The 20,537-nt window shown below is 41.0% G+C and overlaps 1 protein-coding gene and 1 non-coding gene across 2 annotated transcripts in view; one reads left to right on the forward strand and one right to left on the reverse strand.

Annotated features, from left to right (window-relative positions):
* The first annotated feature begins 2,044 nt into the window (after positions 1-2,044).
* LOC114007884 (U6 spliceosomal RNA) lies at positions 2,045-2,151 on the forward strand. The gene has a single exon (XR_003549465.1). It is a non-coding gene; the product is annotated as a U6 spliceosomal RNA (small nuclear RNA).
* Positions 2,152-8,818: 6,667 nt separating this feature from the next.
* The window catches only part of VPS26A (VPS26 retromer complex component A), a 61,772-nt gene continuing 50,053 nt past the window's right edge, over positions 8,819-20,537 (reverse strand). The window contains exons 9-11 of the mRNA XM_006148964.3: positions 13,171-13,239; positions 12,252-12,394; positions 8,819-9,380 (exon numbers count right to left, since the gene is read on the reverse strand). Coding sequence (XP_006149026.1) covers positions 9,267-9,380; positions 12,252-12,394; positions 13,171-13,239 — 326 coding nt within the window. The 3' untranslated portion in view covers positions 8,819-9,266. The remainder of the gene's footprint in view (positions 9,381-12,251; positions 12,395-13,170; positions 13,240-20,537) is intronic.

Genomic DNA, 20,537 nt, shown 5'->3' on the forward strand with positions numbered 1-20,537 from the left:
GTCCCGAAAGCCCCGCCCGAGCCGGGGCTGCCCTGGTAATCGCCTGAACAGAACGGACAAAGGACTGCGGGGGAAGGGCTGGGGCGGGAAGGGGAGGCCCGGAGGCACGGCCAGCAAAGGCAAGCTCTCGCTCTCTTCCATAGCAGAGGGCCACCGACTGTCTCTAAAGAAAGGACAGTGTCAGGCATCCTTGAGGATGTCAGGCGGGGGGGGGCTGCCAGTGTCACATGACGGGGCCCTCCAGTAAGCACGTGTCTCCAAGCCTGAGGGTCGTAGTGTGCGCCGCTGGGATCCGTGTAGGGGTAGCGGCTCCCAGGGTGGAAGGCACGGGCGTGACTTGCGGCTTCGAGCCCTACAGAGCATTTCCCAAAAGTTTCCTGCATTATTAATAGTGTTAAAATGGGATACCTGGATCTGCCCGCAGGAAGTTTGCTGAGGAATTTGTGCCCAACCTTTAGGTAAACGGTTTGTATGAAACGTGTGTCCCGCGTCCTAGCAGCTGAGATGTCACAGCCACGTGGCGAAAGCATGTGCTCTCTTCCAGCCATCTTTGAGGTTCCCTATCCTCCTAGTTGGATACTGTCAATACTTGAGGCTGCAACATTGAGTAACAAGCTGTTACTGTAGTTTCCCTGTCTCTACTTAGAACATTAAGCTCTTACTGGACACACATTATTACATTAATATGTCCAGTAAGATTCTGGTAACAATTTGCCTTTGATTGACAAAATACCTTTTTAAATTTGTATTTACATTTAATCACATATATCTTTACACTGTACAACATTTTTTTCCAGCACGATTACCATGCATATTAGTCAAGACAAAGATATTACTATATACATTGTCATTAGCAAGTAGCTTCTCATTTTTGGTCAGTTAAATGTACTTTTAGGGGACCAGCAGTTGGCATAATGGCTATGTCACTGGACTCCCATGTAGTCTATCGCGGTTCGAATCCCAGACCCTGTGGCTTAAACTCACGCTGAACACGTGTGTGTGCGTGCGTGCCCAAGATCCCAAGAGGAGAATGGAGAAGGGATTGCGGTGTGGCCATCCCCCCTGGGGGGTGATTTCTCGCTTTTGTCTCTGCCTGTCTCTTTCTGGTGAGCACATGCGCCCTATAGCAAGAACCTCTCAAAAAAAAAAAAAAAAAAAAAGACTTCCACTTTTTCTAAAAGGAATTATTTATTTAAATTTGACCAGAGAGGGACAGAGAGAGAGAGAGAGAGAGAGAGAGAGGTAAAGTGAGAAAGCAAGTTGCCAGGTCCGAGACTCGACTGGAATCAGGGTCCGCCATGTGGGAGTTCAGGGCCCCCAACCACCACACCACCTGCCAACCCCTGTACTTTTACTTTTTCTTCTTCCCCTTTCCCCTCCCTCCCATACTAAACTTTATTTTTTCACATTTTATTGATTCACAGATCTTAATTAAACTAAAAGTATGGACAAAGCTCAGATCTAGTGACAAGTGAACTGTAATTTTCTTCTGAAACTTTTTTTTCTCTCTCCATTCCCTATTATTAGAGAGAAGTATAAACTAACTTAATTGCAGAAATAATAAGTTTATTCTCAATTTGGTCTGTTATTTGCTCAAAGCCCTGTAAGAATTCAATTTCTGATGCAAGGCAACAGATACTATTGTATTATTGAACTTATGCAAATAACTATTCTGCCACAAAATAAGGATGCTCACAAATATTTTCCAATTGCAAAGGGGTCCGGAAGGGAGAAAAGATTATGTTTCAATTTTTCTTTTCTTTTCTTTTTTTTGGGAGAGGTTTTTGCTATAGGGCGCGTGCGCTCACCAGACAGGCAGAGAGACATAGAGACAGAAAGCGAGAAATCACCCCCCAGGGGGGATGGCCACGCCACAATCCCTTCTCCATTCTCCTCTCGGGATCTTGGGCACGCACGCACACGCACCCAGCGTGAGTTTTAAGCCACCGGGTCCAGGACACAAACCGCGGTCAACTATGTGGGAGTCCAGCAACATAGCCATTACGCTAACTGCTGGTTCCCTATGTTTCAATTTTTAAAAATTGTGCTCACTTCAGCAATACATATACTAAAATTGGAATGATACAGAGAAGATTAGCATGGCCCCTGCAGAAGGATGACACGCAAATTCGTGAAGCGTTCCATATTTTTTAAAAGAAAGAAAAAAGTTAAATTGCTAAACCTGTCACCAATTCAAAAGAAAACAAAAATCATTAGATCTGGAAGACAAAGCATAGAAGAAAATTGGTAATGTTTTAATGAAAACTCCCTAGTTCAGCCTCATGTAATTAATTTCTTTTTTGTTGAATTTGCAGTATTACTGTGGTTTAGTCTTTCCATTTAAATCCTGGAAATTAACATTATTATTGATAATTCAACATTATTATTGATAATTCTGAACGTGGCCTTACCATTAAGTTGGCATTTTCTTGGTCTTATTTTGTTCTCTTATTTCTGTCTTCAGTTTTTCTGGTATAGCACTCCCTTGAGAACTTAAAGAACTGATTTGGTGTTGGTAAATTCTTTCAGGTTTTGTTTATCTGAGAATGTTCTTGTCTCTTCCCATATGAAGGATAATATTGCCGGGTATAGTGTTCTTGGTTGAAATTGTTTTTCACTTAACACTTTAGATATATTTTCCCATTCTTTCCTTGCTCTCATTGTTTCTAATGAGAGATCCAATGTTAGCCTGATGGGATATCCTCTGTAGGTAACTTGACATTTATCTCTTGCCAATTTTGGTATCTCGTCCCTGTCTATGGTTTTGGTCAAACTGACTGTGATGTGCCTTGGAGAAAATCTTGGGTTGATTCTATGTGGGGGCCTGTGTATTTTTTGGGTCTCTATATTTGAATGCCTCTCTAGGTTTGGAAAGTTGTCCCGAGGATTTTATGAAATAGATTATAATGCCCTGATTAGTTTCTTCACCATTTGGGATACCTAGTATCTAAATGTTTGGGCATCTAATTGTATCTAGTATTATTATTATTCATATATTATTCTCATTTTGTGGGGGTTATTTTCTGTCTTTTTGGTGAATTTTTCTAGGTCAGAGGTTCTGTCTTCTACATCTGGTGATTTGGTTTTCTACATGCTCTAATCTTTTTTTTTTTGGAAGAGGTTTTTGCTATAGGGCATGTGCACTATAGACAGAGACAGAAAGCGAGAAATCACCCACCAGGGGGATGGCCACGCCGCAATCCCTTCTCCATTCTCTTCTCAGAATCTTGGGCATGCACGCACATGCGCCTGGTGTGAGTTTAAGCCACTGGGTCCGGGACTCGAACCACAGTCGACTACATGGGAGTTCAGCGACATAGCTATTACACTAACTGCTGGTCCCTTATCTACTTTTAATACTTTCAAGGAAGTTTTGTTTTCCTGTATTACAGGCTTCATCTCTAACAGTTCCATTTGATTCTTTTCCACGGTATTTCCTCTTTCAGATCGTGCAAGAACTTTCTCACCTGCTGGAACTCGTTTTTCTCTTGCATCTCAGTTAGCTGTGTCACCATAAACATAAACATCCTAAGTTCTTTTTTTTTTTTTTTTTTGGAAAGGTTTTCGCTTTAGGGGGCGGCTCCAGACAGAGACACAGAAAGCGAGAAATCACCCCCCAGGGGGGATGGCCACACCACAATCCCTTCTCCTCCATTTTCCTCTTGGGATCTTGGGCATGCCCACGCACGCATGCCTGGCGTGAGTTTTAAGCCACCGGGTCCAGGACACGAACCGCGGTCAACTACATGGGAGTCCAGCAACATAGCCATTACATTAACTGTTGGTCCCAACATTCTAAATTCTTCACCTGACATTTCCATGCATTCCATTGTACTGTCTGTAGATGATGAAGGGCTGTTCTTTTCCCTTAGAGATAGATTATTTTGGTTTCTCATATTTCTTGTGCATCTGTGATGTTTTGTGGTCATGTGATGGATTATACATTTCTTCCTACTGTTCTTGGAGTTCTTTTTTTTTTTTTTTTTTTTTGGAGAGGTTTTTTCACTATAGGGCGCGTGCGCTCGCCAGACAGACAGAGAGAGACATAGAGACAGAAAGCGAGAAATCACCCCCCAGGGGGGATGGTCACGCCGCAATCCCTTCTCCTCCATTCTCCTCTCGGGATCTTGGGCACGCACGCACACGCGCCCGGCGTGAGATTTAAGCCACCGGGTCCAAGACGCGAACCGCGGTCGACTACGTGGGAGTCCAGCGACATAGCCATTACGCTACCTGCTGGTTCCCTTTCTTGGAGTTCTTAACGTTAGAGGCTTGCAGAAGATGACCTACAATATCTTTGCAGTTTTGTTTCCCTGATAATCACCAAGCAATGTGTATTTTTGTTGATGGAACTGGCTATTACAAAGGCCTTCCAGTTTCTAAAGAACAGGTGCACCTGAGCTGAGCTGCCGGGTTTCAATGGAGAATTCAGAGGTGTATGAGGGAGATGAGCTGCGCTCTCTGCAACTCTGTATTTCTCCCTGCTGCTCACTTTGCAGTCTCTTCTGGTATTTAGCCATTTGGTGATATATGCACGTTTGGCTCATTTGTTGGAGGTTTCTGCTCGTACACGTCACCTTACTGTGAGGTGCTTCTATGCCAGTTTCTCCTCTACTACTGTGTTTTGCAATGTGGTATCCACAGAAAGAGATCTAAATTCAGATTTATGAAGATGAGTTTCTCCCTTTCTGTAGCAGTTCAGTGGGGGTTGAGGTATTCTAGGACCCTAAAAGTATTCAGAGGTTTTGCTACTGTGTACCTAGACGTGTCTAGACACTCAATGTGTGGAAGCTGAGAAGCAAAGTGAGAAAGGTTAAAGAAAATTTAAAAAAGGGGAAAAGACAAAAACCACCAATAAAAAGGGGAAAAATTTAAAAAAAAAAAAAAAGAAAGAAAGAAAACCATGTGGTGCACTTGTGCACCACACAAAGGAGCAGGGCCAGGCCTAGGCCCACACCTCAGATGCAGATGGTTCTGAAATTAGCAAGATAAAGGAGCAATCAGAGACAAGAGGTAGTACTTACAGATTTTAAAGCAGTATATTTAAAAAAAAAAAAAACAACAACTCGGGAACCAGCAGTTAGCGTAATGGCTATGTCGCTGGACTCCCACGTAGTCGACCGCGGTTCGTGTCCCGGACCCGGTGGCTTAAAACTCACGCTGGGCACGTGTGCGTGCGTGCCCAAGATCCCTAGAGGAGAATGGAGAAGGGATTGCGGCGTGACCCATCCCCCCTGGGGGGTGATTTCTCGCTTTCTGTCTCTATGTCTCTGTCTGTCTGGCAAGCGCACGCGCCCTACAGTGAAAATCTCTCCAAAAAAAAAAAAAAAAAAAAACTCTCAAGAGAGGGAGGAAGAGAGTGAGTCAGAGACAGAAAGAAGACAGAGACAGCCTACCTCACGAGGTGTTGGGCTGGAAGGAGAGGCCTGGAGCAGAGGCTCTTCAGTTAAAGGAGCAAAGCCAGGCCCACCTCATATGCAGATAGATTCTCACTAGGTGTTGGGCTGGAAGAGCACAAGACACTTTAAAACTAAAGAAAAATAAGGAGAATGCACCCTGCCCTCAGAGAAGGGTTGTTTAAATTATTATTTTGCTATAGGGTGCCTGTGCTAGCCAGGGAAGGAATGTGAGAAAGCAACCCCCAGAGGGCATGGCCTCCCACAATCCTTTCTCCCTTCTTCCCTGGGGATGTTGGGTACTCATGCAGGCACTAGGCTGCTGACTCACTGACCAAGCCGCAGAGTGAGCCATGTACGTCACTGGCTGGCCCACCTTCGGTTTGTGATCTGGGTTTAGTGACAAAAATGACATACAATAAATAATGTAATTACTTATAGCTCTAATAGGGCAATGACAGTTCAAAGGAAAAAATTTTATAACTGTAGAGAGATATCTGTCCATCTTAAAAGCCAACAAGACAGAGAAATGTAAGGAAATTTTAGTCAGAGGAAATAAGGTAAGCAGAGGCTTAAGTCTGAAAAAGGCACACTGAGAATTTTTTTAAGTAACAAAGTTACGGGAAGCCTCTTTTTAACAACTATTAAATTATTTAATTTTTTAAAGAATTACTTTGACTTTATTTATTTTAATTTGACCAGAGAAGTAAAGTGAGAAAGCAAGCTGCCAGGTCCAGGATTTGAACTGCAGTCAGCCATGTGGGAGTCCAGTGCCCTCAACCACGCCACCTGCCGGCCCAAAATTATTAGTTTAATTTTAAAAATTAATTTAAAATATTTTTATTTTTGGGGTAGAGGTCTTTGCCTCAGGGCCCATGCCCCCAGGAGGGATGGCCACACTGCAATCCCTTCTCCATTCTCCCACTAGTCTAGGACTCCAACTGTGGTCAGTCATGTGGGAGTCCACTGACACAACCCCTGTGCCATCTGCTGGCCCCCATATAGTTATTAATTTTTTTAAAAAAAATTATTTAACTTATTTATTTAAATTTGACCAGAGAGAGACAGAGCGAGAGAGAGGGAGAGAGCGGGAAAGTGAGAAAGCTAGCCACCAGGTCTGGGACTCAAACCATGATCGGCCATGTGGGAGTCCAGTGCCCTTAATCACCACACCACCTGCCAACCCCAATTTTTTAAAAAGAAAAACCATTAGTTTTGAAAATGCTTAGGATAAATTGGAACAAACAAAAATAATGGGGAGGAAAACCAATGATAATTTTAGCAACAGTTCCAGCTGAAGGTGATTATGTCTAAATTCTGGTAGAGACCATGTATGTGGAAGACAGTCTTTGTTACAAAGAATCTTTCGTTTATTTATTTATTTTTTGGAGAGGGCGCATGCGCTCACCAGAAACAGAAAGACAGAAAGAAATCACTCCCTGGGGGGATGGCTACGCCGCAATCCCTTCTGTATTCTCTCGGGATCTTGGGCACGTATGTGCCCAGTGGAGTTTAAGCCACCAGTCTGGGACTCGAACCGCAGTTGGCTACATAGGAGTCCAGCAACATAGCCATTATGCCAACTGCTGGTCCCAAGAATCCTTAATTTTAGTCAGTGACCTTTACATGATAGAAAATGGCATTAAACAGGGATAATTCAACAGATGAGAGACTGAAGGGTAAAACAGTCATTTAACATACAATTGAGGCAAGAGCTATGATATTCATTTTAATCTCTTAGTATGTCTGACACCTTTAGAGGTATTACCACCAGTTAACAGGGTTCAATGAAAAGTAACTTGCCCCAATGTTAAGTGGTTGAGTCAGCTACTAATCTGAATCTTTCTGGCTTCAAAGCAAATGTGCTTTCCACCCCAACATGCTAACAATGGCAAAAAATAGTCTAGAGGGGGAGTTAGTGCATAATTATATCCATGGATCACAGCTTTTACATTAATTTTTTACAGTACTACTCAAGCCATATGGGCTTTTGGGCCAGTAGCAGCATACTAATTATTGGGCTAGAATTAAGTTGTTACCGGCCTTACATATTTAATACAGCTCTGCAAAAAATAAGTTTTTCCTCAAAATTACTTTAAACATAATCTTGTTTGTGCCTCTATACAGGTGTAAAGTGCAGTCTGAATTTTATGACAGTACAACCTAAGTTTTCTTCTCCAGGCATTCATAGAGTTCTCCTCATCGGCACAGTGAGAGCTTCCCAGATCTAACAATGAGAAGAGATTTGGGAATAGAGCCATGTCATTCATTCAAGTAGCAAGCTCAGTTTTCTGTTTCAAATTCTTTATTTATACATTATGGTTGTACAATTGAGGCTGGTTAAATACAACTGGTTTTCAAAATCTCTGAATATTTTCTAGATTACTACATGCAAGTGACCATGAAAATATTTGGCATTTTGAAATTTTGAAACTCCGAATAGGCACTTACATGAAGGAAAACATTGCCGGTCATAGATATCCACATTTAAAATAAATGCTCCAGCACATGGCACATGGGATCTTCTGCCAGTAAAGGTGGTTACTGACCATTTTATCAAAGTGCCACAATAGTAAAACAAATTTAAAGCAATATAATTTGGGTTATTTAGCTTACTCATAAATATGGTTACGGACAAGACCTGCGCTGAAGTATATAAAATACTGGTACAAAACCAATGAATCCTAAGTGAAAGTTTCCACACAGCAGGCTTCATTTTGGCTCCAACACTCCACATTTAGTGTATTTGAGATCAGACCTCATGCACATGAACGGATGATTGCAACCTTTTTTAGAGACTGAACAAATGACTTCAATTTAGTGTTAAAAACAAAACTGGGTAAAGTTTAAATGTGAGTTTGAACTAACCGAAGTTCCAGTTTAATAAACATGAAATTGTCCAGATCCAGGTAACTACATGTTTCCTAGGTCCTCTGAGTCCCCCATCCCAAGATTTTACCCTGAAAAGATAATACATTTATGAGGTCAAGAAATTGTTTGCATACATGTGGCAAAAGATTCCTTAAATAGAAATATATGTATGTGTGTGTGTGTGTGTATTTCAAAATATTTATAAAAAATTTTTTTACAGTTTTAATAAATCCTAAATGCCAACATAGGTAAACTCCACACTGAAGACATATAGTGCTACTGCTGAGAAAGAGTGACAAATGGTTATTAAATATGAGGGGGAAAAAAGGCCACAATGACATGCTTCATAATCTCTTGGAAGAAAAAACCTAATATTCATACCACAGATGGCTTCTAAGAGGAGAAAATTCAGGAAACCACGGACTGATAGACTCAGAAGCACCTACAGTGAAACACTCCATGTGTTTCTCAACGACGTATGTAAAGACAAATGTAGTTCTCAAAAATACTGAGATGCCATGTTTTAAATATCTGTAGGATGTAAGGGCCACTCAGGTTTACTAATTTTATTTGAACACAAAATAATTTTTTGCATATAGAGAATAAGAGGTAATCATTAGCATGAAAAGGGAGAGGAAAGGGATTTATAATTAACATTATGCAAAAAAGCAAAATTAAAAATACCAGCCTACTCACATGAAAATCTTTAATGTTTATATTGGTGCATATCTGAATGCTTATCATCAAAGTGTGCAGTAAAAAAAAAAAGGCAGCTTAAGAAATTTCCAGTGTTTCAAAGAAAGCACTTTTTAAATGTATATATACATGAACCTTTAGTTATCCCATAAAATAAATGCAGCACTGGTGAGATAAAGGAAGACTATTATATATGGAATTTTGGCCTTTCTCTCCCCTACATGCTGCAACTATCTTTAACTTGCTGAACTTAATCATAATGGTTACAGGTGTTTTTGTCTTTTTTTCCCCCTCCTTTTCAGTTCACATTTCAGGCTGTTCAGCAGATGCTTGTGATTCAGGAGACTCAAATCGCTGGTGAAAATTTGTTCTTTGTTTTCTCAGTTTTTCTGGAGCTTTTCTCCATAAAATGATCTCCTAGTAAAACAAATGCAAGACGTCAGTAAATTAACACCTACCATGTCTTATTCTACAGCAATTCTCAGTTTGACTTTAACCATATTCAAGTTAAATTTTTCTCTAAAAATACCTCATTTCTTTTTCTTTTTTTTTTTGGAGAGGTTTTTGCTATAGGGCGCATGCGCTCGCCAGATAGAAACAGACAAGAGAGCGAGATATCACCCCCCCAGGGGGGGATGGCCACACCACAATCCCTTCTCCATTCTCCTCTCGGGATCTTGGGCACACACGCATGAGTTTTAAGCCACCGGGTCCAGGATGCGAACCACTGTCGACTACATAGAAGTCCAGCGACATAGCCATTACGTTAACTGCTGGTCCCAAAACTTCATCATTTCTGACCCACTTCCTTCGAGTTCTAAAGCTAGACTGCCCCTTCTGCCTCCCGGGCTCCTACCACCATGAATCCAGTTAGACTGAAAGTCCTAGATACTGTTGCTTTAAAGAATTCCTAAGGGGCCAGCAGGTGATGTGGTGGTTAGGAAGGAGCACTGGACTTCCACTTGGCCAATTGTGATTCGAGTTCCGGACCTGGCGGCTTACTTTTTCTTTCTCTCTCTTTCCCCCTCTGTGGTCAAATTAAAAAATAAGTAAATAAATAAAGTTAAATAATAAAATAATTCTTTAAAAAATTTCCTAAAATGTGTGGCCAGCTGGTGGCAATGGTGGTTAAGGCAGCTAGATCCCACATGTTGAATCTGCAAGGTTATAGTCCCAGACCCAGAGGCTTGGAAAACATGCTGGGTGCATGTGCCTGTGTGCCCAAAATCCCAAGAGGAGAAAGGAGAAGGGATTGTAGTGTGCAGCCTTCCTGGAGAGTGATTTCTCACATTGTCTCTTATCCAGCGAGCACATGCACCCTAAGGCAAAAACTAAAAAAAAACCCTGAATTTCTAAGATCTGTCCTTGGCATGTTCTTTGGTTTCTGTTCCATTTAAGCTTCTGTCATTTCAACCTCAGATACTAAACAAACCTCCTGGTAGTTGGTGCTGCCTCTCTTACCTAAGACTACTTTCTCATCCATCCTTTCTATCACTGCCAGATTAATCTAAAATACTGCTCAGATTGCATTTAGCAGTTCCCAGTGCCTCCAACAGTCTTCATGGCCCTGCATAATCTTTATCCAATTTAGCAACATGACTCCTTTCCTTCCCTGCCTCCAACTCTCCAGATAAACTGCACCTACCTCTTCCCTTCGATACTCTTCAATCCCTATTACTTTGTCTAAATCTTACCCTAACCAATCCATCCTATGATCTTCTCTATTCTGAAGTCTTAAAATTATTTACTTACTAAAGCCATGACTAGCTATGGGGTTTCCCCCATTTATTTATTTATAGGTTTTTGTAATAGGATGTGTGCACTTGCCAGAGAGAGAGCGCAGTTAAGTGAGAAATCGCTTTTTGTGGGGATGGATGGCCACGCCATGATCCTTTCTCTCCATTCTCCTGGGAGTTTGAGCAGGTATGCACACATGCCTGGCATGATTTTTAAGCCATAGGGTTTGGGACTTGAACTATGGTTGGTTGTGTGGGAGTCTAGCACCTTAACTATCACATCACTTGCTGGCCCCTTTTTCCTCCTTTTATTGCTAGAGAGTCTGTGCTCTCACTACAGAGACACAGAAGAATGCAGCCCCCAATGGGGTATGGTCACACCACAATCCTTTTTCCTTCACTTCTCCATCTGTCAGGATTTCAGACACATGTTCATGTGCCCGGTATGATTTTCAAGCCAGGCTGGGATTCACGCTGCATTTGCCATGTGGGATCTGACCTTTAGGTTTTTAAAATTATTTTATTTAACTTTACTTATTATTTGTTATTACTTTCCATACACAGCATTTAATGGCTATGCCACAGAGCTGGCCCTGCTTTTCTTTAAGCTAAGATATCAGAACTTGAAACATACAAATGACTGCTCATGGGAGACAGTATACTTTACTTCAACAGTGATATGATAAGTAACTATCTTTGAAATTATAAATACCATATAAATTATTTTGTAATTATAAATTACCTATGTTCACATACATGGCATTACAGCATAATTACTAGACTACATTTTGTACTATTTTCTGTTAACTGCATAATTTTTCTTTATATGCAATGCAAGCATATGGAGGACTAATCATTTTTATAGAAGGTAGTTTTGTATTCTTCAGAGTACCTTGCATACTTTTTAACTTAAGTATTCAAATAACATTCAGGTATTTACTAATCTGATTCAGGAATCAAAAGATCATTCTAATCACAATCTCCATTCAAACTTGACCAAAGGCTTTTAATTGGTTGTGAAATGAAACAAGTTTTATGATGAATAGTTTATATTAAAAAAATACTAGAATTGGGTTATTTCATGGGCATTTATAATAGAACTGTTTAATAAAATTAAAACCCAAAAATCCATTAAGTAAAGGTAGCCAGGTCCAGGACTTGAACCAGAATTGGCCCTGTGAGAGTCACCCACCTTAACCACCATGCCACCAGCTGGCCCCAGTGGTAGAATTTTTGCTGATCTTTACTTCACTCTCTATTCTTTATTGCTTGAATCTTTTAAAAATAAACAGCAGATATTGTTGTATTTAAAAGAAAGAAAATGTTTAAGGGAAAATTAAAACCCTGATAAATTATAGCTCATTCTGAAGTCCTGCAGAATGATCTGGAAGGGATTTATCACATGTTTCATTTCCACCTGCTGCTTACCAAGGCCACAGTGTTCTCCCTTACTTAGACACTCCCACTCACAGTTCAGTAAGCTTAGAAAAGGAGTGCTTTCTATGTTTTAGACCTGCCACAGAACAAGATCCCAGCCTGGGGGACACCATACCTGCTGCTTGAAGTATCTTCTGTCTTCCTCATCAACAAGTACTAGATTCAAAAAGTACCTTACTGAAAATTTTTTGTTCACATCTCTCATTGTTGGAGTTGGATCATATCCTGCTAAAAATAATCTTATTGGAATTGATTCACCTGGAACAAAAAGCAATTTTTATTTCATTCTAAAAGAGGATTAAATAGTCACATATAACACCTAGGACTAAGCATTAGAGAGCAGACATTACTTCAGTTTCCCTAAGATGCGGCATTAGAAAGACTAGGGATTCTCAGCCTCAACGTTGCTGACATTTTGGGCTAAATAATTCTTTGCTGTGGAAAAGCATCTCCACACTGTAGTGTAGTATATTCAGCAGCATCCCAGGCCTTCCCTCTAAATACCAGTAGCACTCTGCAAATATGACAGCAAAAAATGTCTCCAGACAATGCCCAAGGTCACTTGGAGGGCAAAGCTGCCTCTAGCTAAGAACCACTGCTATTAAGCCAGAATGTCTGGATTCAGTAACTCCACCACTTGCTATGCTGGTGTGGCCAAGTCACGTACCCATTCTGTTCTAAGTTCCTCATCTGTGCAACAGGGAATAACAACAATAATATGCATCTTACAGGGAATTTCTAAGGACTACATGGATTAATATATGTAAAGAGCTTATTACACTTGTGCCAACAAATAAGTAGTTTTGTTATTTTCTGCTTTCGTGAAATTTACAATTTCTATTCATGTATATAAATTCTTGAATACTTATTTCCAATTCATCCAGAGCAACACACATCTACAGAATGATGGCATTCCTTTACTGACTTCTACGACTTTCCCAAGATAGGGAATTATGTGCATATTCTCTTTTAAATATTTTTATGTCATACTTTTCTCATGCACGACGCGGAGAAACAACTGAAAAGTGTATTACCTTTTACTGGGGCACCATCCATTATTTCATATTTGGCGATTGTTTCTGTTTCTGTCGTGGTACTGGGTCCTAGTGCAATAATGTAAAGTGATGTTAATTTAAGTATTTCCAGGATGTCCAGCCTTATGCCTTCTTCCCATTTTCCAACTACATTAACACTAATTTTTCTCCCTATTTTGTAAAATTAATCAGTCTTTTTTATTTCTTGATTTACACTTAACATACTGATCACTCAGCTGAATGTTTTGCTCAATTCTTCCCAAAGGAAACCTAAGTTCAGAAAGACTCTTCTTCACAAGATTCCTTTTACCATTTCTAGTATCTGCTGAAATAGAAACTAGCAATACACATCAGAAGTACCACCAGGGACTAGCAGTTAGTGTAATGGCTATGTCGCTGGACTCCCACATAGTCGACTGCAGTTCGAGTCCCGGACCCGGTGGCTTAAAACTCACACCAGGCGCATGTGCATGCATGCCCAAGATCCCAAGAGGAGAATGGAGGAGAAGGGATTGCGGCGTGGCCATCCCCCCTCGTGGGGGGGGATTTCTCGCTTTCTCTCTGTCTCTGTCTGTCTGGCGAGCACACGCACCCTATAGCAAAAACCTCTTTTAAAAAAAAAAAAAAAGTACCACCATATGTTAGTTCTGTCTGCGACATCCAAACTACCTTCTCTCATAGTTTTTGTTTGTTTTGGTTTGAGGTGTGCGCTACAGTTGTGAACAGTCACCAAACAGAGAGAGAGAAAGGAAGAGCACAAAGCATCCGCCATGGGAAATGGTCATGCCACAGTCCCTCCCTCCATCTCTCCTTCCTTTCTGGGATATTGTGGGCATGTACGCACAGGTACCCAATGTATTTCTCAAGCCACTGGGTTGGGGGCTCACCACCAGGGCATGGACTAGCCCATGTTGGATAATTTTAACAAAGACAAAACATGAAATGATACATGACTGACATAAATTTAGAGATTCACTTTGTAAGAAATTATTTGAATTCAGACATATTTTAAAAATCAGTAATACGGTAAATAAAATAATACACCAGAACTGGTATCAAAGCCTAGTGGTTAAGTGAGCCAGATCCCACAGGGCCAACCACGGTTCAAATCCTGGCCTCAGGGGCTTGAGAAACATGCTAGGCACATGTGTGTTTGTATGTGCCTCAATCCTGACAGGATTAAGAGAAGGCATTGTAGCGTTACCATGCCCCACTGGAGGAGATGCTTTCTCCATCCTTCTCTCTCTCACTGGCAAGTGCATGTGCCTTCTAACAAAATAAAAAAAGTGTATCAACAGTAATGATCCCAATGTTATAAAAATAACTATATCCATAGACAAAAGTCTGTTCCATATAATTATTTTATTTAAAATTTTCTATGATAGAATAAAATTTTTCTATTTTTTTAAAGATTTATTTATCTGTTATTATTATTTTTTAATTGGACCAGAGAGAGAGAAAGGGTAAGTGAGAAAGCAAGCTGCCAGGTCTGGGACTCAAACTATGGCTGGCCACGTGGGAGGTCTACCACCTCAACCACCATGCCACCTGCTGGAATGAATAAAATGTTTCTAATCAGAAAAGAGTTTAAATACAAACATGCACATATTTTATTTTCAAACACAGGGTCATGTCATGCTGCAATCTTTTTGCCTCAACCCTCCAGCTGGGACTACAGTGCTTTCTTTTTTTAAAGATTTATTGAATTTTATTTATTCATTTTTTAAAATCATTTAATTTTATTTATGTTTGTTTGTTTATTTAAATTTGACCAGAGAGAGAGAGAGCGAGCGAGCGAGAAAGCAAACAGCCAGGTCTGAGACTCAAACTGTGGTCGGCCATGTGGGAGTCCAGTGCCCTCAACCACCATGCCACCTGCTGGCCCCCATTCTTTTTTTTTTTTTTTTTTTTTGCCATAGGGCACGTGTGCTTGCCAGACAGAGACAGAGAGACAGAAAGTGAGAAATCACCCCCCAGGGGGGATGGCCACACCACAATCCCTTCTCCTCTCGAGATCTTGGGCACGCACGCACACACGCCCGGCGTGAGTTTTAAGCCACCGGGTCCAGGAAGCGAACTGCGGTCGACTACGTGGGAGTCCAGCGACATAGCCATTATGCTAACTGCTGGTCCCTCATTTTTATTTTTAACCTGACCAGAGAGAGGGAAAGTGAGAAAGGAAGCCTTCAGGTGCGAGACTCGAACTGCAGTCAGCCATGTGAGAATATCAAGTGCCTTAATCACCATGCCACCTGCTGGTCCCCAAGTGCTTTCTTTTTCTTTTTTAGAAAGGTCTTGCTATATTGCCAAGGTCATCTTCACGTACATGTGCCTCCATCCCTATCCCCATGTCACTGTATTTACAGGCTCATGCCACCACACTCAGCCTTTGCACTGGATTGGGACTCAAACCCAGGTCTCCTCTAGGACAGGTGCACTGGCCAGAGAAAACTGGGGAGGGAGGAAATCTCTCCCCTAGGGAGATGGCCATACCTCTCAATCCCTTCCCCTCCATTCTCTCAGGATTTTGGGTCTATGCACAGACACTGGCATGTTTTTCAAGCTGCCAGATCTAGGACTCAAACCAGAGAGTCAGCCACATGGGATCCGGCTGCCTTAACCACCGTACCACTGGCTGGTCAGCTCAATTTCTTTTTTATTTCTTTAAAAAATTATTTCTTTGGGGGCCAGCAGGTGCTGTGGTGGTTAAAGGCACTGGACTCCTACACGTGTGGCTGACCACAGCAGTTGGCCTAATGGCTATGTCACTGGACTCCCATGTAGTCGACTGTAGTTCAAGTCCCGGATCCAGTGGCTTAAACTCACGCCAGGCACATGTACATGCATGCCCAAGATCCTGAGAGGAGAATGGAGGAGAAGGGATTGCAGCGTGGCCATCCCCCCGGGGGGATAATTTCTTGCTTTCTGTCTCTCTCTCTCTTTCTGGTGAGTGCACACGCCCTATAGCAAAAACCTCTCCAAAAAAAAATTATTTTACTTAACTTTATTTCTTTATTTTAATTTGACCAGAGAGAGTTGGGGAGGATGGGAGAGAGAAAGCAAGCCACCAGGTCCTAGACTCAAACCGAGGTCAGTCATGTGGGAGTCCAGTGCCCTTAACCACCACGCCACCTGCTGGGCCCATTAATTATTACGTTTTTAAAAATTTGCTATAGGGAGACCAGCAGATGGTAATGGTTACATTACTGGACTCCCACATTGTTTTTTGTTTTTTGGTTTTTTTTTGTTTTTTTTTTGTTTTTTTTGAGAGATTTTCACTGTAGGGCGCGTGCGCTCGCCAGACAGACAGAGAGAGACAGAGAGACAGAAAGCGAGAAATCACTCCCCAGGGGGGATGGTCACGCCGCAATCCCTTCTCCTCCATTCTCCTCTCGGGATCTTGGGCACGCACACACACGTGCCTGGCATGAGTTTTAAGCCACTGGGTCCAGGACGTGAAGCATGGTCGACTATGTGGGAGTCCAGCGACATAGCCATTACGCTAACTGCTGGTTCCCTGGATTCCCACATTGTTGACCATGGTTTGAGTCCTGGACCCAGCGGTTTAAACCTCACAATGGGCACATGTGCGTGTGTGCCCAAGATCCCAAGAGGAGAATAGAGGAGAAGGGATTTTGGTGTGGCCATCTCCCCAGGGGTGGTGGTGGTGATTTCTCACTGTCTCTCTTTGTTTCTTCAGTGAGTATATGCACCCTATAGCAAAAATCTCTTTAAAAAAAAAAAATTGCTATAGCAAAAGACATAAAATAACCTGTATGTCTACCAACAATAGACAGGTTCAATTCTAATTGATCAATAGAATGGACTACTGTAAAAAAAAAAAAAAAGTATTCTATGCACTGATATGGGAAGAACTCTAAGACATTTTTTTTTTCTAAGACATATTTTTAAATGAGAAAGCAAAGTATGTATTAGATGCTACCATTTCACTAAAAAGGGAGGGAGTGAAAATATGTAGGTACTTGTTTGTATATACATAAATATCTAGAAGGAATTTAAAACTTATGCACTATTATCTGTAAATAGGATACAGAACTAGAACACTTTTACTCTATAGTCCTTTACACTTTGTTTTCCTCTTTTTTTTGGCTAGAGGACATGTATGCTCACCAAAGAGACACAGAATGGAAAAGTGTGAAAGTGTCCCAAAGGGAACAGTCACACCACAATCCTTCCTTCTCCATTTTTCCTTTCAGGATTCTGGGCACACATACACACATGCCCAATATGTTTCTCAAGTTGCCAAGTCTGAACTATGCAGTTGGCCATGTGGGATCCAGACACCTTAATCGCCATGGCAGCAGCTGACCCCTTCATTCCAATGTTAACCTTGCAAATTTATTACTATCCAAAATTTGTTTTTAAAAAAAGCATTACAGGAGTAACTTATTGCCAACAATATTATGTAGCAAAGGTAGTATCCAATGTGGATATCAAATTTATTTTGTTTAAACAATATTTCCTAAAGGATTATTTTTATTTAATTCCATTTGTTATTATTATTTTTTAATTGACCAGAGAGAAAGGGGAAGTGAGAAAGCAAGCTGCTAGGTTCAGGACTCAAACTGTGGCCCTATGGGAATCCAGTGCCTTTAACCACCATGCCACCTGCCAGCCTCTGTTCACATAATATTTTAAGGTTTAAAAAAATTTTTTAACTGAAACAAGGACTTTAAAAGACAAACAAACAAACCTTGTGTCAGGATTCTGGGCACACATACACACATGCCCAATATGTTTCTCAAGTTGCCAAGTCTGAACTATGCAGTTGGCCATGTGGGATCCAGACACCTTAATCGCCATGGCAGCAGCTGACCCCTTCATTCCAATGTTAACCTTGCAAATTTATTACTATCCAAAATTTGTTTTTAAAAAAAGCATTACAGGAGTAACTTATTGCCAACAATATTATGTAGCAAAGGTAGTATCCAATGTGGATATCAAATTTATTTTGTTTAAACAATATTTCCTAAAGGATTATTTTTATTTAATTCCATTTGTTATTATTATTTTTTAATTGACCAGAGAGAAAGGGGAAGTGAGAAAGCAAGCTGCTAGGTTCAGGACTCAAACTGTGGCCCTATGGGAATCCAGTGCCTTTAACCACCATGCCACCTGCCAGCCTCTGTTCACATAATATTTTAAGGTTTAAAAAAATTTTTTAACTGAAACAAGGACTTTAAAAGACAAACAAACAAACCTTGTGTCTAAGGCTTAAAACTCTCAATAGATTCCAGCAAGGGTGTACGAAACCCTGACCCAGAAGCAGGTCATCTACCAACGGTCAAGTGTCCCCACAACTGTGTTCCATGAATATATGCTTCATGAATGTGTGCTCCCTGACAGGTGAGAGTGGCCCCCTTCCCAGCCACGTCCTGGCTCCCAGGACAAATGGCTCTCAAACAAGGGCTTTTTAATACAAATACTCTTTCAACTTACCAATTCCTGTGATCTCTTTCTTGATCAGTTGTAGCTCCATATGTTGTATTTTTATTCTTACTAATAAGAAGTAAATTTTCCCGACAATCACATCCTTTAAATGATACCTATTGGGAGGGAATATATCTCATTAATTATCAGTTTTAAATATAAAGTGAAATGTGTCTTCAAAGGCTTTAATAAGTAATCTTTAGGATAATTATTAATATTTAAGAATAGAATTTCGACCATCCTTATTGTTTAATGCCCCTTTTATCAAAAATATATTATCTATGCAAATAAGGAATCAAACTTTTACTTGTCCAACATTAATATGCCTCAGGCAGAATTATTAGCCTAATTGTTGGTCCTATTAGAGATAACTTAACTTGTATAGAACCTAAGCACTTAGCTGAATGGAAACTAAGATATTTTATGCTTAAAATATTTATTTGATGGACTAGCAGGTAGCATGGTTATTAAGGCACTAGACTCCCACATGGCTGATGGCAGTTCAAGTCCCAGAACTGGTGGCTTGAAAATCATACCAGGCACTTGAACATGTGTGCCCCAAATCCCAAAAGGACTAGAGGACAAGGGATTGCAGTGTGGCTATCCCCCTGGGGGATCATTTCTCACTTTCTCTCTCACTGTTTCTGGTGAGTGCCCGCACCCTATGGCAAAAACCTAAAAGAAAAAAAAAGTATTTGGTACACGAAGAGTTTCTCCACCATTAAAAGCTCTACATGAGTGTTTTTATCATGATTTTTCTGTAAGGATAATGCAGCTAACATAAGTCATCTGGCCACAAAGAGATTAATAAGGGCCACCTCTATAGGTTGAGTATGCTGCTGTACTGTCTAAAATCAAAGACTGTTCTCAGGTACCTGGAAATGATGTGGGAAGTCCTACAATAGCTCAAGGATATTTTAGCCTCCTCTCAGGTTTGGATCTCTAAATATATCAACAGTAGACTAATACAGTGTCAATCTAAAAGGCTCTAGTGATAAGTTTTCAGGTCCCAAAATATCTGATTTTTTTTATTGCCAGAGGGCATGTGAGCTTGCCAGAGAGAAGTGAAAGAGACAAAAAGCAATCCCCAGTGAGGTGCTGTCTCACCGCAATCATTTTCCCAACATTTCTCCAACTTCTCAAGATTTGGGGCACATGGGGCCAGCAGGCAGCATGGTAGTTAAGGCACTAGATCCCATGTGGTCAACTCCAAGGTTCAAGTCCTGGATCTGACAGTTTAAGAAACATGCCGGGTATGTGTGTATGTGTGCCCCAAATCCAGAGAGGAGAATGGAGAAGAAGGAACAAGGGACTGCAGAATGGCCATCCCCCCAGAGGGTGATTTCTCAGTTTCCCTCTCTCTGTCTCTGTTTTTCTCCAGCAAGCACACATGAAAAAGTCTAAAGATTTTGGGCATACATATCCAGCATGTTTTTCAAGCTGTCATCCAGGAACAGAACACAGTCAGCCATGTATGATCCCGCTCACCTACACATGGCCCTTAACTGCTGCATTATGGGAGCGGCCCTATCTGATCATTTTATCAACAATAATTTAAGACTCTGAAGGCATGTGTATCACATTTTCATTAATATTAACCTAGAAGTGACAACGAATAAAAATCAGGTAACTGAAAAACATGTACGAGGGAGATAAACTGTACCATCTGTTTATTTAATAAATAAACTTAATGAAAATAATGGAGGGATAACTATAAATTAAGACATTTAAAGTCAAAGCAGGGCCGGCCAGTGGCCTGGTGGTTAAGGCAGCTGAATCTCACAGGGCTTACTGTGGAATTAGAGTCCCAGACCCAGTGGCTTGAAAAACATGTACACACATACGGTATATGTGCACACATGTCCAAAACCCTGAAAGGAGAGAGAAACAAAGGACTGCAGTGTGACCAATTCCCA

The sequence above is a fragment of the Tupaia chinensis genome, unplaced genomic scaffold, assembly GCF_000334495.1.
Source record: "Tupaia chinensis unplaced genomic scaffold, TupChi_1.0 Scaffold000250_1, whole genome shotgun sequence".
In the NCBI taxonomy this organism is placed as follows: domain Eukaryota; kingdom Metazoa; phylum Chordata; class Mammalia; order Scandentia; family Tupaiidae; genus Tupaia; species Tupaia belangeri.